At 42.5% G+C, this 26,030-nt stretch overlaps 1 protein-coding gene and 1 non-coding gene across 3 annotated transcripts in view; both read left to right on the top strand.

The window, feature by feature from the left end:
• Positions 1-26,030, top strand: part of Atf6 (activating transcription factor 6) — a 177,476-nt gene that overhangs the window by 28,627 nt on the left and 122,819 nt on the right. For both annotated transcript variants that reach the window (XM_052201325.1, XM_052201324.1), the window contains exons 7-9: positions 4,952-5,172; positions 19,156-19,341; positions 23,059-23,150. In XM_052201325.1, the coding sequence (XP_052057285.1) occupies positions 4,952-5,172; positions 19,156-19,341; positions 23,059-23,150 (499 nt within the window). The remainder of the gene's footprint in view (positions 1-4,951; positions 5,173-19,155; positions 19,342-23,058; positions 23,151-26,030) is intronic.
• Positions 7,320-7,422, top strand: LOC127698018 (U6 spliceosomal RNA). Its single transcript, XR_007980661.1, has one exon. It is a non-coding gene; the product is annotated as a U6 spliceosomal RNA (small nuclear RNA).

Below are 26,030 nucleotides of genomic sequence, written 5' to 3'. Positions count from 1 at the left end.
CTACTGTTAAACAGAAAAAAGTGTTAATAATGAATGAATGCCAAACTGTTATTATGTGACATTCTTCTAAATGCTTAAATACATTATCTTATTTAATAGTTACATGTCTCTTGGGATAGGTATCAATATTTTCATTTTATAGATAAGAAAGACTGGTTCAAAGAAATATTTGATCACATTGACACATGAGTGCTATTTTAGAGAAAGTAGATATCCCATAAATGTTTGATATATATAGTTTGAAGTTTTTAAAGAATGTTAAAAAGAAAAATCTGACCATCAAAATTAGTGGTCATATATAGAAGTATTTAATATTGAATCCATCTGTCTTCCATTGAGGGGATTTGCAAATAAAGCTAGAGAGGATTTTGAGCATGCCCAAATGGGTAAACAACCCTTTGGTGTGTTCTGTTTTATGTGTTTCCACACCAGGAACAGTAGTCATTATGCTCAGTTGCTAACTGTGAAGGCCCCACACAGTCCTTTGCATTGTATCTGTGGTCTGTTCAGCACCCAGCTAGTAACTGTGAGTCTTCTCTGTCTGAACATATTGTAATCAGTTCAGTGCTTCCTGCCATTCTCTTGAGCATGCCTAAAATATTTAGAGGGTCCTTGACTTAAATAAAGTGAGGATAGTGAGGAACTTTAGGGTGTAAAAAGCTTGAAATATGGCCTGGAATAAAGGAGGGAACAGTGGCCTGGTAGGACGTGAGCCATAGTTGGTGTTCAGGCTGCCTTGGTAAATCTCCATCTTCCCAAGATGCAATTCTCTTGGCTGGGAGATAGGATAGTGAGACAGAGGACAGTAAAACTTGGATTATTTTTCTCTCCTCTCCTCCCCTCTCCTCTCCTCCCCTCTCCTCCCCTCTCCTCCCCTGCCCTTCCCCTCCCCCCTCCCCTCCCTCCCCCTCCCCTCCCCTCCCCTCTCCCTCCCCTCCCCTCCCCTCTTCTTTCCTTTCCTTTTCTGTTCTTTTCTTTTTCCTTTCCTCCCTCCCACCCATTCTCCCTTCCTTCTTTCTTTTTTTCCAGTAACAGGAATTGAACCTAAGGCTTTGGTTATACTTGGCAAGTGCTCTATCACCAAACTTTATACATCCACACTCTTAACTTTCTATTTTGAGACAGAGTCTCATGTTGCTTAGGCTAGCCTTGAATTCCCTTTGTGACCCTAGGTGGCCTTGAACTTGTGATCCATCTCTCCCCCCTCCCCCCCAGCCTTCTTAGTAACTGAGATTATTATGCCTCTACCACCAGGCCCAGTTTTGGATTATTTTTTAAAATTAATTTAAAAGAATGGTACAGATATTCACAAGTGTTATTTAATAGTGCTTTAACTCTAGCTGGGGTTGCAGGCCTGATTTTCTTTTTTAAAAAAGTAATTCTATGTGTTTATTATCTTCTTCATTCCTTGGAATAGACTCAAAGTTTTGAACAGTGCTTAGAGAGGGAGATTTTTGTTTTTAAATCACAATGTTAAACTTAGATTGTATGGAACATTGTTTCTGAGAATGTTGTTCTATTCTCTTAAGTGTGGTTGTGTGAACGGTGGGCCCAGGGCTGTATGTGGTGGGTGATAGGAATGGGCGGAGAGCAGTGGCCTTGTGGCCTTTGAAGCCATCCTCTCAAAGCTCTGTTTGTTGCAAACTATTATTGCAGATCCAACTATCAGTTTTGCTTATCTTTGAATAGTTATGTTAAAAAATTGTAGCTATATTTTTGGTTAATAAGCTGTAAATTCATAAGTTTTTGATTGTCTTGGTTTTGAGGTGCTGTCTTAATATATCCCCCGAGGCTAGCCTTGAACGCAAAAATCCTGTCTCAGTCTCCCAAGTGCTTGGACTTATAGCCATACACTATTTTCTGTCCAATACAAATTCATTTAAAACCATAGCGAAATTCTTAATAACCTTTTCTCATTGTGTACTTTCGCAGCCCATAGAAATGGCAGACCACCTTCATTATCTACATGGATGAGCTTTTTCTTTTTTGTTATTAATAGAAGAGTACTTTGGGGATGGTGGTGTACCTGTAATCCCAGCACGTGAGAAGCTGAAGCTGGACGCTTGTGAGCTGAGGCTAGCCTGGGGTCTATAGCAGGTTCCAGGCCAGCTTTGAGCTGCATAGTGAGATCCTGGCCCAGTCACCCCCTCACTGCCACCCAGGGTTCAGTGGTAGAAGGCCTTCCTAGTATGTGGGAGACCCTGAACTCAGATGCCAGTGCCCGGAGAAGTAAGGATGCTCAGTTAGGAATCCTTGGCTTCAGTTTCACATTACAGTGAGAATGTCTTTTTATTGCCAGCTTAACTTAATGCTTTATTCATTGCTGTTAAAAACACAGTATTTGTTCATATATTAAAATACATGTATACTTTTATTTGTATATCTGGCCTAAGCATATATCTCTATAACTGCCTTTAACCCATCTCTCCATTTTATAAGAATTTATTTTATAACAGAAGATCAGTTTAGGGGAAAAGAGGATTAAACATGTTTGGCAATGTTATGTTTCAGTAAATGATATCTATTTTAGATTTAAGAAATTAATTTTACATTTTCTTTTAAAAAATCTATTTATTTACTATTAATCTATTATTTACTTATTTATTTTAAACTCCAGATTTTATTCCCCTCCCTGTCCATCCTCCAACGGTTCCACATCCCATACCTCCTGCCCCCTGCCCCACTGTCTCCACGAGGATGTCCCCACCCCACCTGACTTCTAAACTCCCTGGGGCTCCCAGTCTCTTGAGGGTTAGGAACATCTTCTCTGACTAAACCCAGACCCAGCAGTCCTCTGCTGTATGTGTGTCAGGGGCCTCATATCAGCTGGTGTATGCTGCCTGGTTGGTGGTCCAGTGTCTGAGAGATCTCAGGGATCCAGGTTAATCATGACTGCTGGTCCTCCCACAGGTGGCCCTCCTCCTCATCCTCTTCCAGCCTTTCCCTAATGCAACCACAGTGATCAGCTACTGTCCATTGGTTGGACAGAAATATCTGCATCTGACTCTTTCAGCTGCTTGTTGGGTCTTCTGGAGTGTGGTCATGCTAGGTCCCTTTTTGTGAGTGCTGCATAGCTTCAGTCATAGTGTCAGGCCTTGTGACCCCCCCCCCCCTTGAGCTGGATCCCACTTTGGGCCTGTCGCTGGACCTTCTTTTCCTCAGCCTCCTCTCCATTTCCATCCCTGTGATTCATTCAGACAGGAACAGTTCTGGGTCAGAGCTTGGACTGTGGGATGGCAACCCCACCCTCCCCCTTGCTGCCCTGACTTTCTACTGGAGGTGGGCTCTACACGTTCCCCCTCCCCACTCAGGGCGTCCTGTCCAAGGTCCCTCCTGTGATTTCTGAGAGTCCTTCACCTCCCAGGTCTCTGGCACAAACTTACAACTTATTACTTGTAAGTACTAATAACTGAATTGGGAAAAATTGGTAACATTGAATTCTACTTCTGGTCTAATTTTTGAGGTAACTGAAACAAAGAATTTTATTTTATGAATTTGACCTTTTTTTAGCCATGACAGATGTTCTAACAAACAGGTGTTCTGAAAGTATTATTTTGATTTTCAGTTTTTCCTGATCCTTTGAAATATGAAACTGAACTTTATACGCCATCTTAAACTGTCCAAATGCGACATGTCTGCTTTTCCTTGAAGAAAAATTATAAATTTTTATTGAAGTTTAGTTTCTGGTTATAATAATACCTTTATTCAGCTAGATAAAGCCAAACTACTACAGATATTAGGCAAGGCTTTTTAATACCTTATAGAATTGACAAGGAAAGGAAACAGGCAGGTACAGTTTTACTAGATCAGGGTTATGAGCTGTGCTTTCCTGAAGGCAGAGATGTGAGTTCTTCTCGGCTGAGTGCAGGTTGAAGATAATGGCAGCTGAAAGGCTAGAAGACAATGTGAAGACGGCTGGCTAGGTGGGGTCAGAAAGGCAGCTACTGTGCCTCTCAACTAAAGTTTGTAGTTTTTGGCATTTGTACTCACTTGGCTCTTTGTATATGTATATATTTGTAAAAATTTAAAGGGTTTGTTTAAAATAAGAAAAATTCATATAGTACTAATAAAATTCTGAAGCTAGTAACTGGAGAATGTAGATATGATCACAGATTGGTTATGTTTTGTTATATTGAAAAAGATAAAACTGAACTGCCTGGTTTGTTCATGTCTCTAGTGAGTATTTTTGCCCCCTGCCCCCCAGCTCTTCAGTACTGAGGACTAAACGCAGGGCCCTGAGCGTCCTGGGCGAGCCCTTGCACTGAGCTGCGTCCTGGGCGAGCCCTCTGCACTGAGCTGCGTCCTGGGCGAGCCCTCTGCACTGAGTTGTGTCCCCGGTCCTCTTTTTATGTACTTTGTGAGATGAAAGTCTGAATGAACTTCTGATTTTCCTACTTCAGCCTCCTTAGTGGCTACAATTACAGCTTGTAGTTGGGTCTGGTTGTAAAAAGTGTTTAAATTTAAGTGTGTGTGTGTGTGTGTCCATGCACTCTAGAGCTGGGGTTGTGTGCAGTTGTAATCTGCTCAGTGTGGGTACTGGAAATCAAATCCCACCTCTGGAAGACTAGCCAGCACTCGTACCCACTGAGCCATCGCTCCTGCCATTTGTTTGTTTTGTTTTGGTTTGGTTTGGTTTTTTGTTTTCAGTTGGGTCTTGCTGTGTTGTCTAAACTGTCCTCAGGTTTCTGGGCTTGACTGGTTCCCCTGCCTCAGCCTCTTCGCTACTAGGATTTGTACTACCATATTTGCCTTGAAAATAGGTTGTTAATGATAGTTCATTGGTCCCATTAAAATCACAACATCAGAGTCTCTCTGAGCGTGTTGCCTCTGTGGAGTCTTTTCCATTGAAGTTCTCTGCTTCTCTGTAAAACGGAGCTGGTGTTCAGCTACTCCTACACGGAGTTACCTGGAGTTACCCACTCGTTGGTTCCTTTTCTCTTTCCTAACCCAGGTCAGACGGTTTTGCTCTCTCAGCCTACTGTGGTTCAACTTCAGACCCCCGGAGTTCTGTCGTCTGCTCAGCCAGTTCTTGCTGTCACTGGAGGAGCCACACAGCTACCTAACCATGTGGTGAATGTGGTACCAGCCCCTGTGGTGAACAGCGCTGTGAATGGAAGACTTTCCGTGACTAAGCCTGTTCTACAGAGCGCCACCAGAAGTGTGGGTTCAGATGTAAGTACTTTTAAAATGCCTGATTTTAAAAGAAATAAACAAATTCCTTTTGCTTTTGCCATTTGCTGTTTTGAAGTTTGTTTTGTTGAATGAAGTAAGAGTGTGCCAGAATTGTACATTTGGTGTTTGGTGGAGTAGGTCCTAATGAAGCATGAAGTAGGAATGTTTTTTTATTCTTACTTGTTATTAGTATATTTCATCCTGGTTCTCAAGTCCCAGCTGAGCCATTCACTAATATCTCATAGATTCTTTCATAATTCCTGACTGCAGTTGTTTTTAGAAACTCCCCTGATGAGAATCCATATGAAGTCTGATGAGAGACTTCTTTTCTTTTCTTTTCTTTTCTTTTCTTTTCTTTTCTTTTCTTTTCTTTTTTTTTTTCAATTCTTTTTTTCTGAGACAGGGTTTCTCTGTGTAGCCCCGGCTGTCCTGGAACTCACTCTGTAGAGCAGGCTGGCCTGGAACTCAGAAATCCGCCTGCCTCTGCCTCCCAAGTGCTGGGATTAAAGGCATGCACCACCACCGCCCAGTGACTTCTTTTCATTTTATTTATTTTTGGTGGTGGTGGTGGGGGGGTGCGCGCACCTGAAAGTCAGAGAACAGCTTCTTGAAGTGAGTTCCTTCCTCCTTCACTGTGGGTCCCGGGAATTAGCCTCAGGTCTCTAGGCTTGGTGGGAAGGCCTTAGCCTGCTGAGCCACGTCGCCCATCCTGGTCAGTATTCTGCAGCACTGTCAGCACTCCTTCAGTCCTAAGGAGTCCGTCTCTTTGTGGTCATTTGGACCTTTACTGTCTGTCTTTGTAAATCTTAAAATTTCTTATTATAAACCATCCTTTGCCACTCCTTAAAGCCAGCGAAAGCACTTGCTGGTCAACTCTTGTTTTCTTTTAATGTCACTAAATTCTCTTTGGTGAATTCAAGGGAATTGAGTAGCAAGGTCCTTTGGTTTTGTCTTGTCTTGTTTATTTTATTTTATTTTATTTTATTTTATTTTATTTTATTTTATTTTATTTTATTTTATTTTATGTTATGTTTTGAGAGGGTCTCACTGTGTAGCCCTGGCTGTCCTGGAACTCAACTATGTAGACTAGGTTAGCCTCGAGCTCAGAGAGATCCGTGTGCCTCTGTGTCCCTCCCTGGTGTTGAGATTAAAGGTGCATACCACCATGCCTGCTTTATGATCTGTCTACTAGCATTTATTTAAGCATTGTGGCAGTGACTGGCTATGAACCTGGGAGTGTACTTCTCCTCCATAAATATCGCTGTAATCTCAGCTGACAACATTGAGAAAACTTGTAGCAAAGCATATCTAGTGAGTAGAGTATCCTTGGTTCACAACAAGAGTCCCCTGGTTTGTACTGATATGGAGAGCAGTGCATCATATGGAGAAGGAAAATCAGTTTTGTATGGAGAGAGAGAGAGTGGCTCTTTCTTGTGGCATCTCCTTGGTTGGCTGCGTCAAGGTGAAGTTGAATGTTTCCTTCCTAGCCTCTGGCTGTCAGAAGCTCAGTGAAGTGGATAATGAAAACAAGTTTGTGCTTTCTATGAGAAGGACATGGCCACAGAAGTAGTTGCTGATACTCTGGGTAGAGTGGAAGGGCTCTGAGGTCCGTGCCAGTGGCGTGAAGGACACGGCTTTCCTGTGAAGCAAGGTGTCTTTGACACAGTTGAAGTGCACAAGTGAGTAAGAGGCGTCGTCCTTGTTATAGAGCAGGGGAAGTAGAGAAGTCCAAGTGCGTTTGTAGACGCACTGTGTGTGTCAGTCTGAGTGTTCTCACTTGATCACCGAGAGGAGAGAAGGCTGTTGTGGGTGGACACTACCGTGCCTTGGTGGTCGGGGCCCAGAAGAGCAGGATCTGCAGACTGTCAGCTGACAGAAAGCCCTAAACTGAGAAGGAGTGGGGCACTCAGGATTCAGCGTCTCATCACTCCAGCTGTCCTGCAGCACAGACACTGAGGTGCTGCTCTGAAGAAGCGCACTAGGAAGGCAGGAAGGAGGTGCGGAAGGTGTGGATGTTTTGGTCGGAAGAATGCAGGATGCCACCCACAGAAGAGCACCAGGAACAGAGCTGCACGAAGTCCTTGCTGAGAAAATCTACTACATCCTAATCCAGTCAAAAATCAGTCTTTAAGAGTAACAAATAGTACATGTTTCAGCAGCACATAAACTAAAATTGGAACAATACAGAGAAGATTAGCATGGCCCCTGTGCAAGGATGACACGCAAATTTATGAAGTGTCCATATTAAAAATGATTAACAAATATCTAGGAGTCAAAACAGAAAGGCATCTGGTGAACGCAAAACAGAGGAAGCGATATTGGAAAGGCAGAGATAGCTATGGGAGCTGGCTTTCTCTCCTTTTATTAAGTAGGAGATTTTCTAGTATGTAGTATGCAGAAAATGAATGACAATAGCAGAAATTCCAAAATAATCTGAGTGGGTTATTTATTTATTTATTTATTTAGTAAGTGTAACCAGTAGCCGAGTGGTGCTGCTGCACGCCTTTAATCCAGCACTCGGGAGGCAGAGGCAGGCAGATCTCTGAATTTGAGGCCAGCCTGGTCTATAGAGCAAGTTCCAAGATAGCCAAAACTACACAGAGAAACCCTGTCTCAAAAAAAAAAAAAAAAAAAACCTAAAAGAGCATGTTTTTCACAGAACCAGAAAAATTTAAAATGGTGGAAATTTTTCGTTTTTTTTTTTTTTTTTTTTTTTTTTTTTTTAATCTTAGACATGGATATATTTTTTATCATCGAGATTCATAAGAGAGAGCAGGGAGATGTGAGCCGCCCCCCCCCCATGCTTGTCTGAATATCCCCCAAACTAGGGCCTTGGGCCTCCATCCTTGGGGGATACGATCAAGTTTATACCAGTCTTGCCACATGGCAGGGATAGCTGGTTCTAATACCAGGGCTTTTCACTTCCATCATTTCTGGGGAGGCCCCTTAGCAGATTCAGAGGAACTATTTTGGCCAGACCTGAAGGGGTTTGAGACTGTAGGGCTGGCAGGGACAAGGGCTCAGGGATTTGTCCCCTGGCTTGCTGGGTAAAAGTAGCATTTTAACTTCCTGACTGGCTTTTTGGAGTCTGTGAAGGGTAAGGAAGGGCATTGGGTGGCTGCTGTGTACACAGGGCTTGGGGTTTAAGGTCTAAGAGGAAAGGTGTCGAAGAGGGAGAGGCAGGGCACACGGGCACACGGGATTTGACTTAAGACCCAGCTCAGGAAAGAGCTCATTCCTCCAGCAGGGTTCCCTGTCCAGGTCCCAGCTGTGGGCTTTGCTTCTCTGGTAATTCAAAATCACTTCAAATATCTTCTGAATATTTTTGAAATTAGGAGCTTGGCATTTTTTCATGTAATATTCCCAAATGAAAAAAACACTAGAAAACATTTGACATTACCTTAGAACTTTAAGTAGAATGATAGTATGGTGTAGTTTGTTTGTTTGTTTGTTTGTTTGTTTTTTGGATTTGGTTTTTTTGAGACAGGGTTTCTCTGTGTAGCCCTGGCTGTCCTGGAACTCACTCTGTAGACCAGGCTGGCCTCGAACTCAGAAATCCGCCTGCCTCTGCCTCCCAGAGTGCAGGGATTACAGGCATGTGCCACCACCGCCCAGCTGGTATAGTTGTTAAATATTAACATAGTTTGTCATATTTTTTAACAATTATAATACCCCACGTGTTTAGAACTCCTGAGGAACACAAGATGGGAAAGGTTTCTAAAGACAGGGCTGGGGTGTGGTCTGTGGCATAGTGCTTGCTTCTCATGCACAGGCCCTAGGCTCCATCCAGGACCCACTCTACAAGCCTGCCCCATCCCCAAGAAACATGCCATAGGAGACTGGTTAAGGATTGTAGTGATTCAGTACACAGGAAGGGAGGACTGAGGGCAGACATGGGAGCTATCTCTTAGGAAAGGTAGGGTGTCATGTGGACGACAGCATTCTTCTCTGAGTTATTCAGTGGGTCATCTGGAACAGGTGTAGGGAAGCGATAGAAAGAGCTCTTCTAATCCTGAGCTTTTAGATACAGACATTATGTTTAGAAACTGGGACCATTCTTCTTTCAAGACTGTGATTAATAGGCAGCTGAATGTTGACAATTATGGATTCACCGACCCATTTGTAATCTCCAAACAAATTCAGTTAATTACACGCTGGTCTGTTAGCCAGATATCTTTCATTGGTTGTTTGATGTGAAAGAACATATGTTCTGCTTTTGCAGTATTTAGAGTACTCTGGGAAGTTTTGAGTAACTTGCTGACAAAGGCTTAGTTAACACCTTAGTTAGGATATTTGAGATGAGAGTGTATTTGTACTGATGAGTGTTACCTTTTATTGTTAGCAGTATTGGCTCTGATTCAGAAATTAGAACTGACAGAATTAAAAAAGAGATATTGATGTAGTATGTGTTTAATGTAAGAGACCAAAAGACTATTAGGATGATCTTCCCATTAAACAGCCTTGAGGTTTCTGAGCTGTTTGCACTCATAGCAGGGTGTCTTAGTCCCTGTTCAGTGCTGTGAAGAGACACCATGACCAAGGCAACTGGTCCAGGAGAAAGCATTTAAGTGGGGTCTTGCTTATAGTTTCAGAGGTTTAGTCCACTATCATCATGGCAAGGAGCCTGGTGGTATATGGGCGTGGTGCTGAAGAAGTAGCTGAGAGCTACATCCTGAGAGAGAAATGGGTCTCGATGGGCTTTTGAGACCCCAGAGCCCTCCAGCAGCGACACACTTCCTTTAATAAGGTCGCATCTCTTACTCTTTCTCAAATAGTGCCACTCCCTGGTGACTAAGCTTATATGAGGGGTGGCGGTGGGAAAGGGGGGTGTCGGGTGTGTGTGTGTTTGTGTGTGTGCTATTCAAACCGCCACATAGGAAATGAGCCAAGACTTTTCAGTGTGAGTTTTTCATATTTATTTGAGGTAGAAAAGCATTAGTCTGTCCTGTCAGCTGGCTAACCTTCCCAAGGAACCCAAAGTCAAACCTTTTCTAGAAGGAGCTGTAGAGAGGACTGGCCCACAGGAGCAGCCTCTATGCTAGTAACATGCACAAGTGTGAATTAGTGTAGTTACAGTCTTGACTCAAAATGTACCCCTCATTTTTTCATATCATGGCATTTTTGTGCTTTTAAACCATATGGTGGAAAAATTGTAATTCAGAAAGCTATTCCATCAGTCTTTGGAGGCTTTCTCATGTGGACACGGCTGCTCATTCCCTACCTGTTTTGAATTCTTTTGTTTGGCAAGCCCCATTCTCTACGAGTCTGCTCCTGCCATGACCGTATTCTGCAGACTACATTAAGTGCCACATTTTCTGTTAAGGAAACATTTTGCCTGGTTCAGATTATAATTTCAGTCTTCCTGCCCTTGCTCGTAAATCTTTAACTCTTGGAAACTTTATCTACATTTTCAAGAAGTACAGTTTGGTTTTAGCTCTGATCCTGATGGGAAATCTCAGACATTTTATATTAGTGTAGATGTTCTCTATGTAGTCTGTTAAATGAAATTATGAAATTAGAAAGTTGGCTTGGTAGAGAGCATGGGTACCTTTCGTTTGAAGGGCCGTTGAATGTTGCCAGGTGTGAAGTTATGGCTTGGGCATTCTGTTTAAATCTCTTACACTGTTTCCATCTCTTCTCATCTTTATCTCAACAGTTCATGAGCCTTAACCACCTTGGTTTAGGATTTTAAGATTATGAGATTTGAGTTATTGAAATAAAGGACCATGAAAAATATGGTGAAGTTATATTCTATATATTTTATAGTGGAGCATCATAGCTGAGAATTTTACTGAAATTCATCAGCTGGAACAATGGAAAGGAAGAGATCATGAATTAGTACAGAGCTAGAAAGACCTTCAGAGGTGAGAGTGGTTGGCACTGTGTTGCCAGGAGGCCCCAGCCATTTCTCCTGCCTACCCATTCCCGCCATGGAACATCTGTTACACCTTCATCACTCTGCACACTTTCCAATCTTTTCTGATTGGAGACCTTGACACACAAACATGAACATGCGTGGACATGTGCACACACACACACACACACACTTCCAAGAGGACTATCTCTTTTGGAACTCCTGTGTCAGGCCCACAGAGCCAGCATGGAAAGAAGGGTACTGAGGTAGGATTCCTTCCCACACGCCTGCGGGCATTAGAAATACTGAAAAGGGCATTCTCCAATTCCAAATTGGATTTTATATTTCTTTTTTTGTTCCTCTCTTTAATTTCTTAAAAGAACTATTTATTTACGTAAACGAGTAAATTTTAACTGTCTTCAGACTCACCAGAAGAGGGCATCGAATCCCATTACAGATGGTTGTGAGCCACCATGTGGGTGCTGGGAATTGAACTCATGATTTCTGGAAGAGCAGCCAGTGCTCTTAACACTGAGCCATCTCTCCAGCCTGGATTATGATTTCTTTTTTTCTAGGAATGGTATTAAAAAGTTAGAGATTTGGGGTATTAGATTGAAGTGCTGTGGATGTGACCCCATGTGGATGCTCTTGAATATGCTATTCCTTTTCATCCAGTGGACAGATATGAACTCGGGAAATCTTCTATTCTTACAGTAAGCCAGGAGCAACCCTTCCCCTTTACCAGAGGGACTCTATACCTCTTCTTTCAAAGTTGCCTGTTGGGAACATAACACCAAGAAATGACTTTGATTAACCCCTACCACAGATGGTTATAACTTTGCATTCTTAGCTTGTCCAGTAAGGAATAAAACTCATGAGAGACCCTCCTCACAGGATGTCTTTCAAGAATGATGTAATTCTACAGTCTATTTGCGATGTAAAGTAACAGGCACTCTACTTGTATTCTTTTTCAGAGAACGAAACAAAACTCTAAACACTAACACCCAGGGTCCTCTCCTGAGCTTAAATGTGAATTGGCTCTCCTTTTATCCTGTGACTGTCTTAAGTCAGAGAGAGAATGAGTAGACAAGTTTTAGTAACTGAATGCTCTTTTTAAAAAAGCATTTTGTTAAAGCGTTTGTTAAGAACATCAAGACCACGGTATTTCTTTAGGCTGCAGAGTCAAGGAATCTGTCAGAACAATTTCAGGAGGAAAGATTTGGTGCTCTTAGAAGCTGTCCAGATTTTCGGAGGAAAAAGTCACTTTTGTGCTGACTAGCTTTTGGCTTTGCTACTACCAATGACTGCAAATAAAAGAAAAATATGCTTTGTTAAAGTATTTGCAGTTTCTCTTAAATGGAGTTTAGGGATGCCTAAAAATTTATCATGAATAAAGATGTTATAAATTAAAATTTATGGCTGCAGTGGCTCTGTGAAGGAAGCCGGAGCTCCCCTTCCCCTCTTCATGTGCTGAGCTGTGATGGATGGACTCATTGTGTCAACATTAGTGGTCTTTTTGAGACACGGTCTTACTGTGTGCTCTTGTGGGCTCAGAACTTGCTATGTAGACCAATTTGTCCTTGAACTCACACACTTCCCTGCTTCTGTTTCCCTAATGCTGGGATAAAAGGTGTGTGCCACCAAGCCAGCCTAGCTTCAAGTGTTCTTTATGTCTTTCAGTTTGCTATCTTGATAAAGCTAGTAAGTAATTATTTGAAAGCATGTTGACTTATATCTTAAATAATTAAATACTTTACCATCTTTTCTCTGATAGTCTGTCCTACAGTCTTACCTCGGGGCTCACTCAAGGGAGAAAGTGCTCTGCTGCTCAGTTCCCTTCTCAAGAGCATTCACCTTCACTAGTTTTCTGTCCATCTGTCCTGAAGTGGTTCTTACACACTTAGAGGTTTTGCTAAGTGACCTCTTCTAAAGAAATAATAGCTTACACATACACTGTCTTGCAACTTGCTTTTCTTAATATTTATTGGAGATTGTTCCACATCAGGACTTAAAGAAGAAAGGTAGGGATGGAAGTGGTCCGTGATTAAGAGCTCTGGCTGCTCTTCCAGCAAGTCTCATTACCAACATAGTGGCTCACAGTCGTCTGAAACTGGAGTTCCGGGGGGCGGGCAATGTTCTTTTCTGGCCTCCACGGGCACTGCATGCACATGATGCGCAGCTAATCATAAAAAATAGCCATATACACGAAATAAAAATAAGTAAATCTTAGAAGAAGGAGGAGGAGGAGGAAGAAAAGAAGAAGAGGAGGAGGAGGAGGAGGAAGAAGAAGAAGAAGTAGTAGTAGTAGTAGTAGTAGTAGTAGTAGTAGTAGTAGTAGTAGTAGTAAATGGGGGTCTGGAGAGATGGCTCAGCATTTAAAAGTACTGACTGCTCTTCCAGAGGTTCTTAGTTCGATTCCCAGCAACTTCATGGGAGCTCACCGCCATTTATAATGGGGTCAGATGCCCAGTTCTGGTGTATCTGAAGAGAGAACAACAGTATACTCATACACATAAAATAAATTAAAAAGAAAAGAAAAGCTAAATGGGATTCTAGTTCACAGAGATTCTATAATTCACACTTTGTAGTCTGAAGATTCTCATTTTGAATACCTTGATATATACTTTGTTTTTGCTTCTATATAAGTATTCCTGAGGAATTCCTAAAATTGGAATTGTAGGGTCAGAAGATAGGTGCTGCCTTAGTTTTAATAGAGTTTACTGTTATGAAATATAATGTGGCGAGGGGGGCACCTAGTGGGCCCATGACGAGGTGTTCCCTGAGGAATCATGCCACACAACAGACCTGGCATAGGGGAGTTTATTTGAGAGAAAGGGAGTGAGGGTCTGGAGAATGGGAAGAGGCAGATGAGTGGGCGTGTGGAGACAGCAGTGTCAGGAGGGTAGGAGGGCAGGGAAGGGCGGGGGAGGGGGGAGAGGGAGAGAGAGGTGGGGGGGGAGAGAGAGAGAGACAGAGAGAGAGAGAATCACACAAAGAAAAGGTGTGGTAACAGGAGTTAGAGACAACCTACTTGAATGGCATGTCATTTGATTCCCCCAGGCTCCTCCCAGGGACCTAGCAACTGCTTACGTCATCATCACCTGCCTCTGCCCAGTACGCTCTCTGTTCCCATATCTTCTGGCTGTTCTCTGTCTCTCTGTTTCTGTCTCTGTTTCTCTGTCTCTCTTCCCTTCCTTCCTTCCTTCCTTCCTTCCTTCCTTCCTTCCTTCCTTCTGTCCTTCCTTTCTTCTTTTCTTTCTTTCTTGACAAGGTCTCATGTAGCCCAGGCTGTATAGAACTTACCGTATAGCCAAGGTTGGCTTTGAATTCTTAAATCTTTGTTTCCACCTCCTGAGTGCTGGAATTTCCTCATATAATTCTTTGTAGTTCTTTGTTGATGTGTCAGTTAGTTTAAGGAATGATTTTACATTTTTTTAGAAACAACTCCATCAAGAGAATTCATAAACGATAATTTTTTCCTTCTGTGTTGGAGATTGAACTCAGAGTTTTGTACATGCTAGGGAAGCACTCTACCTTTGAGCTGAACTCTTGTTCTTTTATTTTGAGGTGTTCAATTTAGTAGTTTCACATATATTTATTGAGTTGTAGAACAGTGCTATCTAATTCCCAAGAGCCAGTCTGGGCCGGTGAGTTCACTCAGTGGGTAAAGCACTTGCACAAGCCTGGTGACCCGAGCGAGACCTGAGGATGATCGCTGGAAGCGATGAAGGTAGGAGAAGCCAGTCCACATGGTGCCCACATGGTGCCCTCTGGCCACATGCTGCTCTCAATCTGACCTGAGCTTCTGAGATGCTGGACTCTGTGCGCAAACAGAAGTACCGCACTTGCTTTCTCACTACCTTCGTTCTTAGTGTTTGCAGCTCATTTCCAGCAGCGACTTAGACTCAAGGCTCTAAACATTGTCTTGTTTATAAAAGGGTTTTTTTAATAAAGTGTTTATCAGTTGGTAAAGCTTTTAAAATTAAAAAGAAAACATGGGAAATTTTGAAACTTTGCCTTTTAAACTGCCTCAAAAGCCTCAAAAGGAACTTAGCCATTTGTGAAAGTTTTCCATCTACATAAGTCTCTCTTCTGTGCAAACAAATGTTTGTTTTATAAGGAAAACACCACACTTTATAGTGTAGTGGCACTAAGGGACAAATCCTTTGCAGCTGTGGATGTTTTCCTTTGGTTCTTTATTCTTTTTCCAAGGCATGGTGCTTGGTGGGAGAGATCTCTGAAGCAGGATGATCAGAAGCAGGAGTGGGCCAGCCGTTGGCCCGTTTCCGTCTGTTAAGCCATCTGATGTGCCTAGGTGGGAGTGAGTCAGTGAACTAGGAGGCCAGCCCTTCGATTTCAGGCTTGTACATGGGCTAACAGTGGTGAGCTAGCTTCCAGACGCAGGCAGGTACATACGTGTCTGTTTGCAGACGGCATGCCCTCCATGCTGTGGCCCCCCATGCTGTGGAGCCAGCTCTGTGTGGTCTGTGGAGCCTAGCGGGGCTACTGGATGGCTCCGAGAGGCTTGGAGTCAGCTGGCCTTGATTCATGGCTTGTCTGTTCTCTCAGTAGATTCTCATGAGGCTTAGTTATTAACTGTTATTGTTTTATTTTGTTTTAGAGAGGGTCTCATTGTATAGCCCCGACTAGCATGGTACCTACTCCGTAGATGACTCACAACATTTCTCTGGCTTCTGCCTCCCAAGTGCTGGAATTACAGAAGTATGCTATGATGCCTGGATTTAATCTTGAAAACTATAGTAATTTCAACAAATAGAGATTATATTATGTTGTCATTCTTACTACCTGGGGATTATTCTGATACATTGTATTTGCAAAAGTCAGTGTACCAACAGAATTTAACCCTCCTCAAGAACACTGAACAATGTGTATGTATGCTAAGTCTAAAAAGATCATCTATACGCTCTTTGTGGCTAGGAAGTGTGATTTAATATTATGTATTCAGATATCTAAAGACAGCTTGCTGAGATAGAGTGGCAGCTCTCTACTTTCAACTCCTAAGCATTTCATTTATTTATACAATTTTTTACCCTGCTTTTATTGGTGATGCTGAATATTTTCAGACCTATTACAATGGATCTTTTTCTATGAGGAAAACAGACTATTTGGCCACAGGTGGTTTTCATTTTTTTTCCCCCCTTTTTGGTCTGAGGCATGTGGGTTGTCAGCCTTTGAAATCTTAATGCTGTATATAATGTGCAGGTGATTTTTTTTTGTTTATAGAAATGCCTAATCCTTGTTTGAGATTTATTAAATGGTGTGCCATCTGTAAGCCTTCCTAAATCCCATAGATTAATTAGTCTTCAAAGTCGCCTTTTATCTAACTTTCAGTATAAATTCTTCCATCTGGGAACCTTCTCTTTTATGTGTTTTCTCGGTGTTCCATGTACTGTAGCACTCTAGTATTCATTGTGAGCACCGGCTTTCCCAGGAACAGTGACGCTGACTGCAGCTAGTGTTCAGCAGAACAAAGTGGTATTGTCCTGAGAATGTCTGGAAATGATGAGTAATCAATTTGTCATGGTCTTGTCCTCCCCACCTCCCTCCCTCCCTCCCCTCCCTCCCTCCCGTGTGTGTATGTTGGGTATTACTTTGATAGTAGTTGTAATGTAAGCAGTTAGTTATACTGCTTGGGAATAATAACAAAAACAATTCTAGACATATATAGAACTGGGAACTCTTGGCAGGTGCTGGGTATGTGCAGTCAACCTTCTCGAGGAGTTTCAGTTAGAAAGGGAAAAGAGGAGAAAGTGCTCTTTCGATGCCCATGTAATGCTTTTCCATGTGGGTTAGGACTGAAAGATGACGGACACCATCACGTTGGGTACCATTTGGTTATAGTTCACCACTGTTGCTAGGAGATGTAGTAATTGGGTAACTCTAAGTTTCCTATTATAAATGTGCTGGCTGGTTTTTATGTCAGCATGATGTAAGCTCGGTTCATTTTGGAGGAGGGGACCTCGATTGAGAAAAATTTTCCACCAGATTGGCCTGTGGGCAAGGCAGGGGTATACTTTTTAAATTAAGGCCCAGCCTGTTATGGGTGGCGCCATTCCTGGACTGGTGGTCTTGAGTGCTATAAAGACAAAGCAGGCTGAGAAAGCCATGGAGAGCAAGCCCGTGAGCAGCATCCCTTCCTGGCCTCTGCATCAGCTCCTGCCTCAGCTTCCAGCTGTGAGTTCTTACACCCACTTCCCTGGATGATGGATCACAAATTATAAAACGAAATAGATCTTTTCTCTCCAGCTTGATTTTGGTCATGGTGTTGATTTTGATCACAGCAGTAGAAACCGTAACTAAGACAGTTATCTTAAACAGAACTGATCTGAGACTGCATTTACTGAAGGAGTTACGGTACATCCCACACTAGAGAATTTTAAAGTTCATTGAAAAACAGATATCAGAAACTCAACCATTTATGTACATAATCTAATGAAGTTAATATTATTCTTTGGTTTTGTTTTTGAGACTACTTTGTTACCTTGCTACCCAAAGAAATTAGACTAATGATGTAACAATGGGTCCTGTATTTTTTGTTTGTTTTGTTTTTGTTTTTTATTTTTGTTTTTTTGAGACAGGGTTTCTCTGTGTAGCCCTGGTTGTCCTGGAACTCACTTTGTAGACCAGGCTGGCCTCGAACTCAGAAATCTGCCTGCCTCTGCCTCCCAAGTGCTGGGATTAAAGGCGTGCACCAACACCGCCCGGTTGTATTTTTTTAATGTAACAAAAAAATTTAAGTTGTGGCATGGTAGATATTTTTGGTTATTAAACAAAAATAGTATTATATATTACATTGGGTCCCAGGATCTAAAATCTAAGTGAAAAAAGATAGCTAGCATTGTTGAAACCATTGGAGTATTTTGGTTTATCTTCCAAATTTTGAGAATATAAGACATTCAGAGAAATAGATGAGAATTATTGGAGATGGAGGAGTGTAGAAGTTGGTTAGTAGAGAAGATGGCATCAAGTGGGAATAAAGAGCGTGGGCAAAAATGAGAACATAGTGTAGAGATTACTGTCGTTAGTTAGGGAAGAGAGAATACTGTCGTTAAGGAAAATTCCTACTAGTCCAGACTATTTTCTTTTCGTTTTAAGAATAGGGTTAGACTGGTGCCAGTCTGTGTAATCTGCAGGGCTCGGGCCTGGCCAGAGAGGCCAAAGAGTTACAGCTTTCCAAGGGGAAGCCGGAGCAAGGCCAGCTACTGCGCCTCTTCCTTGCCCACTGCTGCCCCAGGGTGTGGAGCTAGGGGCCAAGGTCAGTGCCTCCAAGCAGGAAGTGGCTGCACTCAGGCTGCTGCTCCTGGCTGTTTGGGCCCAGCCGAGGTCCAGCCATGAGAGAAGACTTTTCCCTGAAGTGTTACAGCTCAGTAAAACAGGCGCTCTCGGATATCTTTGGTGAAGTAACTCGTGCACTGTATTCCTCCTGGTTAGGGCCTTATACACACTTGGGGGTGGGTTGGGATCTAGAGGCAGATGCTTTCTATTGGCTTGGTGTGAGATGTTAGGGACGCCTCATCTGCATGTGGAAGGAAGTCAGGTGTTGTCCCTACTGGACTGATTGTCACAGTCCTCTCAGTGGGGTGTTGTGGACATGGGTGTCTTGTCTGGTCATGTGTTCTAGTGCACGAATCTGGAGTAGATTTAAACACCTACTGTCCTCAATTGTGAGAGTTCCTGGGGTTCCTGGATCTGCTGGACCTTACCAGGTTTCTGTCTCGTAGCACAGTCCACTTCGCCACAGACTGGCTTCAAACTTGGAGCAATCCTCCTGCTGTAACCTCTTGGAGTCCTGGGATTTTCAGTGTCATTTACCTCACATAGCTAGCTCCTTTGAGACACTCTCTGAGGGACTTGATGAAGGACCAGTTAGATGCTCACCAATGTACTTCAGAAAGCAACAGTGGTTAAGGTTTAGAAAGGATTTTTTACTCAGTCAACTTGAGTGTACTTAATTTGAGCAGCACATTTAAGGCTTATTTAAAGATAACCCCCAACCTATATTTTGACCAAAGATGTTTAGAAATAATTTGAAAAATCAGTAGGTGTTGATATTTTATGTGGCTACAAAACCAGTACCATGATTCTGTGTGTTGTGTAACTTTTCCTAGATTGCTGTGCTGAGGAGACAGCAGCGTATGATAAAGAACAGAGAGTCTGCTTGTCAGTCACGTAAGAAGAAGAAAGAGTATATGCTAGGACTGGAGGCCAGGCTGAAGGCTGCGCTCTCAGAGAATGAGCAGCTCAAGAAGGAGAATGGCTCCCTGAAGCGACAGCTGGACGAGGTGGTGTCCGAGGTGAGTGCTAGAGCGCGGCCGGCTGAATGCGTGTAAACTGATTTTCTTTTTGATAAGTAAATTGATAGTTACTTTTTTTTTTTTTTTTTTTTTTTTTGGTTTTTCAAGACAGGGTGTGGTAGGCATGCCTGTAATCCCAGCATGTGGGAGGCAGAGGCAGGCGGATTTCTGAGTTCTAGGCCAGCCTGGTCTACAGAGTGAGTTCCAGGACAGCCAGGGCTACTTTTTAAATCATATAAAATAGTAGTGCTAAGAAGATGGGGATACAAGAAGTACAGAATCATTTATAGTAGAAAAAAAATGATAGCAATGCCCTCTAGCACTGAGCCACACCCTTGCCTGACAGGTGACCTTCTGAATTGTGTGTCTCCACCTACCTGCAAACATCCTCTGCTTTCCTGGGGTTTCGTCTAACTTAATACTTTCAATATTTTCTCTTTCTCTTTTTCTCTTCTTAGTTTTTGGACTAGGCCTCTGTACATAGCCCTGGATGTCCTGAAACTATGTAGACGAAGCTGGCCTTGAACTTGCCAAGATCTACTGCCTCTGCCTCCTTGGTGCTGGGGTTAAAGGTGTGAGCTACAGCGCCAGCTTTTCTTTTGGTCAAGTGAGTCAGACTCAGGCTCCCGAACAGTCCTGCTATCTCTCCCCTTTTGTTATTATTCTTTCAATTTACGTTAAATTTTATTTTGTTATTTTTGAGGCAGGGTCTTACTTTATCACCCTGGTTGTTTGGGACTTACATGTGCACTGGACTGAACTTGAAGTTGTATAGGGATTATGGGAATGCACCACCACACTGAACTGGCTTTTCCCTTTTAAAATTTGTTTTATTTTTAATCTTTATTCTTTGAGAATGTCACAGTGTTCCCTGATCATATTCCATCATCCCTACCTCTGACTTTCCAGATCTGCCTGTCTTTCCTACCTATCCAGTTTTGTGTCTTTTTTTAAACCTGTAAGGACCAATTTGTGCTGCCTAGATATTCTTACACATGGCCTTCCGCTGGGCGTGGGAGAAGTCCCAGGGACAAACAACCTCCACTCCCCTCACAACAACTCACCATTCTTGTCAGTTTCCGAGCTGAGCATGACTTCATGCCCAGCCTTTCTGTCCACACGGGGATTTTGTCTGTCGTGGGTTTGCCCAGGTCTTGTCCATGCTGTCACATTCACCGTGAGTGCACATGTGCTGTGCCCCCTTGTTTTCTTATAGATGTCTACCATATTTTTATTCTTTCTGCCCCATATTCCACACAATTCCCGAACCCTGGGAAGAGGCAGTGTGGTGTATATGTCCCCCTTAGGGCTGTCCGTTCTGAAGTCTCATATTGTCTTCACTTTGGCTACAATTAGAAGCTTCTCTGATGAAGGCTGAGAGCTGTATCAATCTATGGTATGGTGATAAGTCATTATGAGTTGGTTTAATAGTCTGTCCATTTAGCAGAATAATAGGTGTAGGCTCTCCTTTAGGGCTATGACCTGTGCCGGGTTCTTGGACCAGTAATGGTGCCAGGTACCAGGGTTTCTCTTGTGGAGCAGTACTAAACCCAGGTGGACAGTGGTTGATGGCTCTGATGATCTCTGTGGCAGCCCCGGGCATGTCTTGCCAGGCCAGTCATTATTGTAGTGCACAAGGTTCGAAGCTGGGTAAGGTAGATGCCTGCTTTCTTCCTCCAGTAGTGTGCATAGCACCTCCCGGCCCTAACATCCTAACATTCTCACAGGTCAGGATGAAACTTCCAGGTCGGCACCAGCTTGTCATGTTGTATGACTCTGTGGTATCTTCAGCAACAGGGTCTTATTATAAAATTCTGGAGAGAAACCCCTAAGATTGATAGTAACATGTAGTGTTCAGGGCTCTCAGGGATCTTACTGGTCAGTAATTCCAAAAGTAACTCGTTCCTGGCACTGGACTTTTCTTACCTTGTGTTGTCCAGTAGGGGCATTGTCGCCTCACTATGGTAACACCATTTTAACTCTTTTTCCCTTTAAAAAAAGAAATAATACAATATAAACCATGTTTTAAATCTTTGCTTGACCCCTGATACCCTCCTTTGCTTTCTCTTCTCTCTGTTCTTCGGCCTGGTTCAGGAAACCTACAGTAACGTTGTCCTGAACGCGTAGATGCCTGTTGAGTGCTGCTTTTTATTCGGTTCTTTCTGTCTTGCTCCTGAGTGTATGAGCATGCTCTAGTGTTGCTGAAGACAGCATCTTTTTTGTTTGTTTGTTTTTGTTTTTTGGTTTTTTTTGTTGTTTTGTTTTTGGGGGGGGGGTTGGATTTGTTTTTTTCGAGACAGGGTTTCTCTGTGTAGCCCTGGCTGTCCTGGATCTCACTCTGTAGACCAGGCTGGCCTCAAACTCAGAAATCTGCCTGTCTCTGCCTCCCAGAGTGCTGGGATTACAGGCGTGCGCCACCACCATCCGGCTGAAGACAGCATCTTAAAAGATAGGAAGACAAGCAACAGAAGTACCCCAGAATTCCTGAGGATCTGCAGAAATACAAAGCTAAAACATTTTAATTTAATTAATTTAATTTTTTTATTACATTACATCTTGCTTACTGTGCTCCTCCCAGTCACCCCCTCCTACAGTCTTTCTCCCCTCCTCTTTTCCTTCTCTTCATGGGTGGGAACCCACCTATCTCCCCCGTGCTGGCGCTTAAAGTTTCTTCGAGGCTAGGTGCGTCCTCTCCCACTGAGTCCAGACAAGGCAGAATAGCTAATAGAACACACCCCAGGTACAGACAACAGCTTTCGGGATCGTTCCCTCTTCAGTTGTTCACGACTCACACGAAGGTCAAGCTGCACATCTGCTACATATGTGTGGAGAGGCCTAGGTCCAGCCCATGTATGTTCTTTAGTTGGCAGTTCAGACTCTTGAGAGACTCAAGGGTCCAGGCTAGTTGACTCTGTTGGTTTTCCTATGAAGTTCCTATTCCCTCAGGGGCCTGCAGCAAGCACTCTTATCTCTGTAACCCTAGCAATGTATATTTAGAAGGACGGTGGTCCAGGTCTCTCTTCAGCCCTCCTCCACCTGCCTGGCCCCTGTGGGTGCTGGGTTCAGCATCCTCAGCACCCGGGGCCTGGCTCCAAGGAGCCTAGGGAAGACATTTGGGCAAGTCTCTGGAGTGGAGTCTGAACACATGGTCTCTGCAATTCTAGCTGCTGGCTGTCTGCTGGCACCTGCCTGTCCTGGTCCTTGTTGCACCCCAGCCAATTCCATAGGCTCTCTGGAGGGTCCCATGGTGGTCATTAGGCTGCCCAGCAGCCAAGAGATAATAAAGACTGACTAGAACATCCCCATCTTTTCTCTTATTTTTTGGGGGCTCACATAGAGCTGGATCAAACTTGTTTCTGATTATGTCAATAGGTTCTCCCCCAGCTCCAGAGAAGGGATCTAGAAGGCAGGCAGCCAGGATGTTCTGTCCACTGTGCTGCTAGTGGCTCTTGCCTCTAGACTAACCTACCCCAGCAGTCCAGACAGTCAGTCACCTCAGGCATTTTGCTCAGTACTGGAAGGGGATACTTCCTTCCTCTGTTGGACAAGACTATTGGAGGCTTTAGTCTTTATAAAAGTACTATTTCTTTACCTTTGAGGTGTTTCAGTTTTATTTTTATGAGAAAAGCTATTCATACAACTTGTAGAAAGGAAGATTCTTAGTTACTGCTTTTCGTACTGTTGACATGCAGTTTCATCCTGTTTCATTTCCTGTAGAACCAGAGGCTCAAAGTCCCAAGTCCAAAGCGAAGAGCTGTCTGTGTGATGATAGTATTAGCATTTATAATGCTGAACTATGGGCCCATGAGGTAAGTGTGAAAATGTTTTGGATACAAATACTAAAATTTAAATATTAGTTATTTGTTATTGTTTTGCTCAACTCAAAAGTAAAAGGAAAATTCATTTGTTTTGAAAAAGAAAATCAGCATTCCAGATGTGTAAAGATAATTGGACAGGAGACAAGTACTTTCACAGATCTCAAAATGCATCTGGGAAGAGAACCACGTGATAAGTGTGACAGGAACAGTGATCAGACTGTGACTGGCCTTGTGAGTTCCTTGACATGATAGTCCATGGCATGTCATAAGTGCATGGAGGATTATTTTCTATAATGGCCAAGTGATATCCTGGAGAATCCTCAGGGAGGAGTCTGAACCCTGAATTGTGACACTAGTTTGCCAAGTGGGAATTATGGGAAAAGCATGGTAAGCAGGGGAAGCACCATGCTAAAAACATGCCTATAAAATAATATGGCATTCTTTTAAAAAGTAAAAAGTTCACTTTCTCTCTCTCTCTTTCTCTCCCTCCCTCTCTCTCTCTCTCACATACGCTTTCTCTCTCTCTCTCTCTCTCTCTCTCTCTATATATATATATATATATATATATACACATACACACACATGATTTTGTCTTTGTGTTTATATATACATAATTTATTAAATTATGCTTACATATGTACAATATGCATTACTCAAAGTGCTGTCTTATTTTTACTTATGTTAGCACATCATTCTTTTTTTAGTAACTTCATTACATTTTGAAGTATAGATATACTATTACTTGATATATTTCAGAAATTTTATGCAATAGGAACCAGTACTTACTATTAAAGTTAAGTTATTGAGAATTACAAAGAACTTACATTTATTAATATTTATTATATAATAGATTAAATAGATTTTAAATGTTTATTCATATATCATTACATGTTAAATAATAATAAAGTGTCTCCAAATATTTATGACACAAAAGAGAGTACCATTGTTTCTTTATTCTTCTTTCTTTTTTTTAACATAGACACACATACACACACACACACACTCACGCACTTCAAATCCCCCATGGTCTTTATGGTGCACATCTGGCAAACCCACACTTTGCCACTGTACTTTTCTCTCTTGAATCCAGACAAGCCACCATGTGAAGGGAAACACAACACAAACTTAGTTCAGAAACAGTGGTAACTCAATCTCTGGGTGCAACAAGTAAAACCTAATCTTGTAAGCCTTATTAAAATCTGATTCCTCCAGTGGTGAATCCTTGTGGATCCACCATAATACCAGGAAACTCTAGCAGTTACATCTTATACTTATGCTGTCCCCGTTTCAAAAGTACCTAACTCTTCTTGCGTCCTCTTTTCTTCCCTCCAACCCGGAAGTACCGCCAACTCGCCCAGTGATTGGCTCCTTTATTCATTAGGGAATTGGTTCATAAGAAGCCACCTGAGTACGTGACTCATTCCTCTTTCCAGACAGCCTTTCCCAGGAGAGCAGAATTAATATAAAATACAAACAGCACAGAGCCATCTACAACATGCTTGTCCATCCATTTACTTACTGCTGTTTTTTTGCCCGTGTGCACACCAGTCTTAGACCCTGCTCATTAGCTATGCTTCTGAGAGGCTGACATTGGCATCCTTGGTGTCGTTTGTATTTGGCTCTTTTCACTAGTTACATAATTCACCTCAGACATTTTCTTCCACCTGCTAACATCTTGCTTTGTGTTATTATTACATTTCTTTATGTTACGGTCTCAAGTTTGTCTAATTCACTACCTTTCTTTTGTAGAGGTAATTCAATGTTCATCCCAGAGCACACATACATTATATATGTTCATTCACTATTTCTGGGATATGTGTACTTTCAGCCTCTCACATCTTACAAGTCTGTGTAATCCGTGCTCATCTGTTAGGCTGAGCATATACAAATACTTGTAGGGCACTTACTGTTTGCAGGTGCTGAGCAGGGACGAAGGGACGCAGGCCTGAACTAAAGTACAGTCTAATAGGAGAAGCAGAAGTATAAACACTGTAGCAGGAGGGGGAATGATAAAGATACCATCAGTGATAAAGGCATTTAAAAAAGAAATAAAACCTCCTTTTCTTTACACTCGTTTCTCTTATCAGGTGTGTGGGTTTTCTAATTCTCTGGCCATCAGTTGGCACGCCTATCATTGAACTCTGGTCACAGACTACTAAGCATTACATAGGCTCTGCAGGCTTAGGGGCGAAGTCTTAGATAAACATTTCTTAACTCAGTCATCAGCCAGTTTGGGTTTGTAATTTATTTATGCAGACCAGCTATAAATTGTACATTCTCTAGTAGTTTGTTAGAGTGACTTATGAAACTCATACTGCTATTTAAAAACAACTTTATGAGTATCATGGGGTAAGCCAAATAGAGCTGCATAAGCTAAGCTCTAGTGGAGCCATGAGAATCTTCCAGGCCTCCCGAGGTTGTTTCTCCTCCCAGCATCTTCTTGTGCCTACCAACCTAGTTCTCCAGACCCACTGGTTGGAGTTTTATGGAGGCTTCAGTAGATTGGCATGATGGTTAGACTTCTAACATTTGGTGATTTAACTCAATTTTAGCCTCTTTCCTGTCCTTGGAGGTAGGGGATGAGACTGGAAATTCCAACTCAGTAATCGGGGCTTAGCTTTCCTGGCAGTTGGCTTCCTTCCTTCATAATTTGCCTCATTTGCATAGACTCAGGTATGGCTGGCTGAAAGGATTTTTTTTTAAATAAAAGTATTTGCTCACCTACATCACTCAGGAAATCTCAAGAGTTTTAAGATTGCTGTGCTGAGAATGCAGGAAGAAGACACCAAATATATTTCTTATAAAATCCCATTCATATTCCTAAATGAACAAGCAACGAATCAGTCCTGGGAGGCCTTGTGAATCGCATCC

Source organism: Apodemus sylvaticus, chromosome 12 (assembly GCF_947179515.1).
Source record: "Apodemus sylvaticus chromosome 12, mApoSyl1.1, whole genome shotgun sequence".
NCBI classification, from domain to species: Eukaryota; Metazoa; Chordata; class Mammalia; order Rodentia; family Muridae; genus Apodemus; species Apodemus sylvaticus.
Note: the sequence above shows the minus strand (reverse complement) of the source record. Positions and strands in the feature narration are given on the sequence as shown.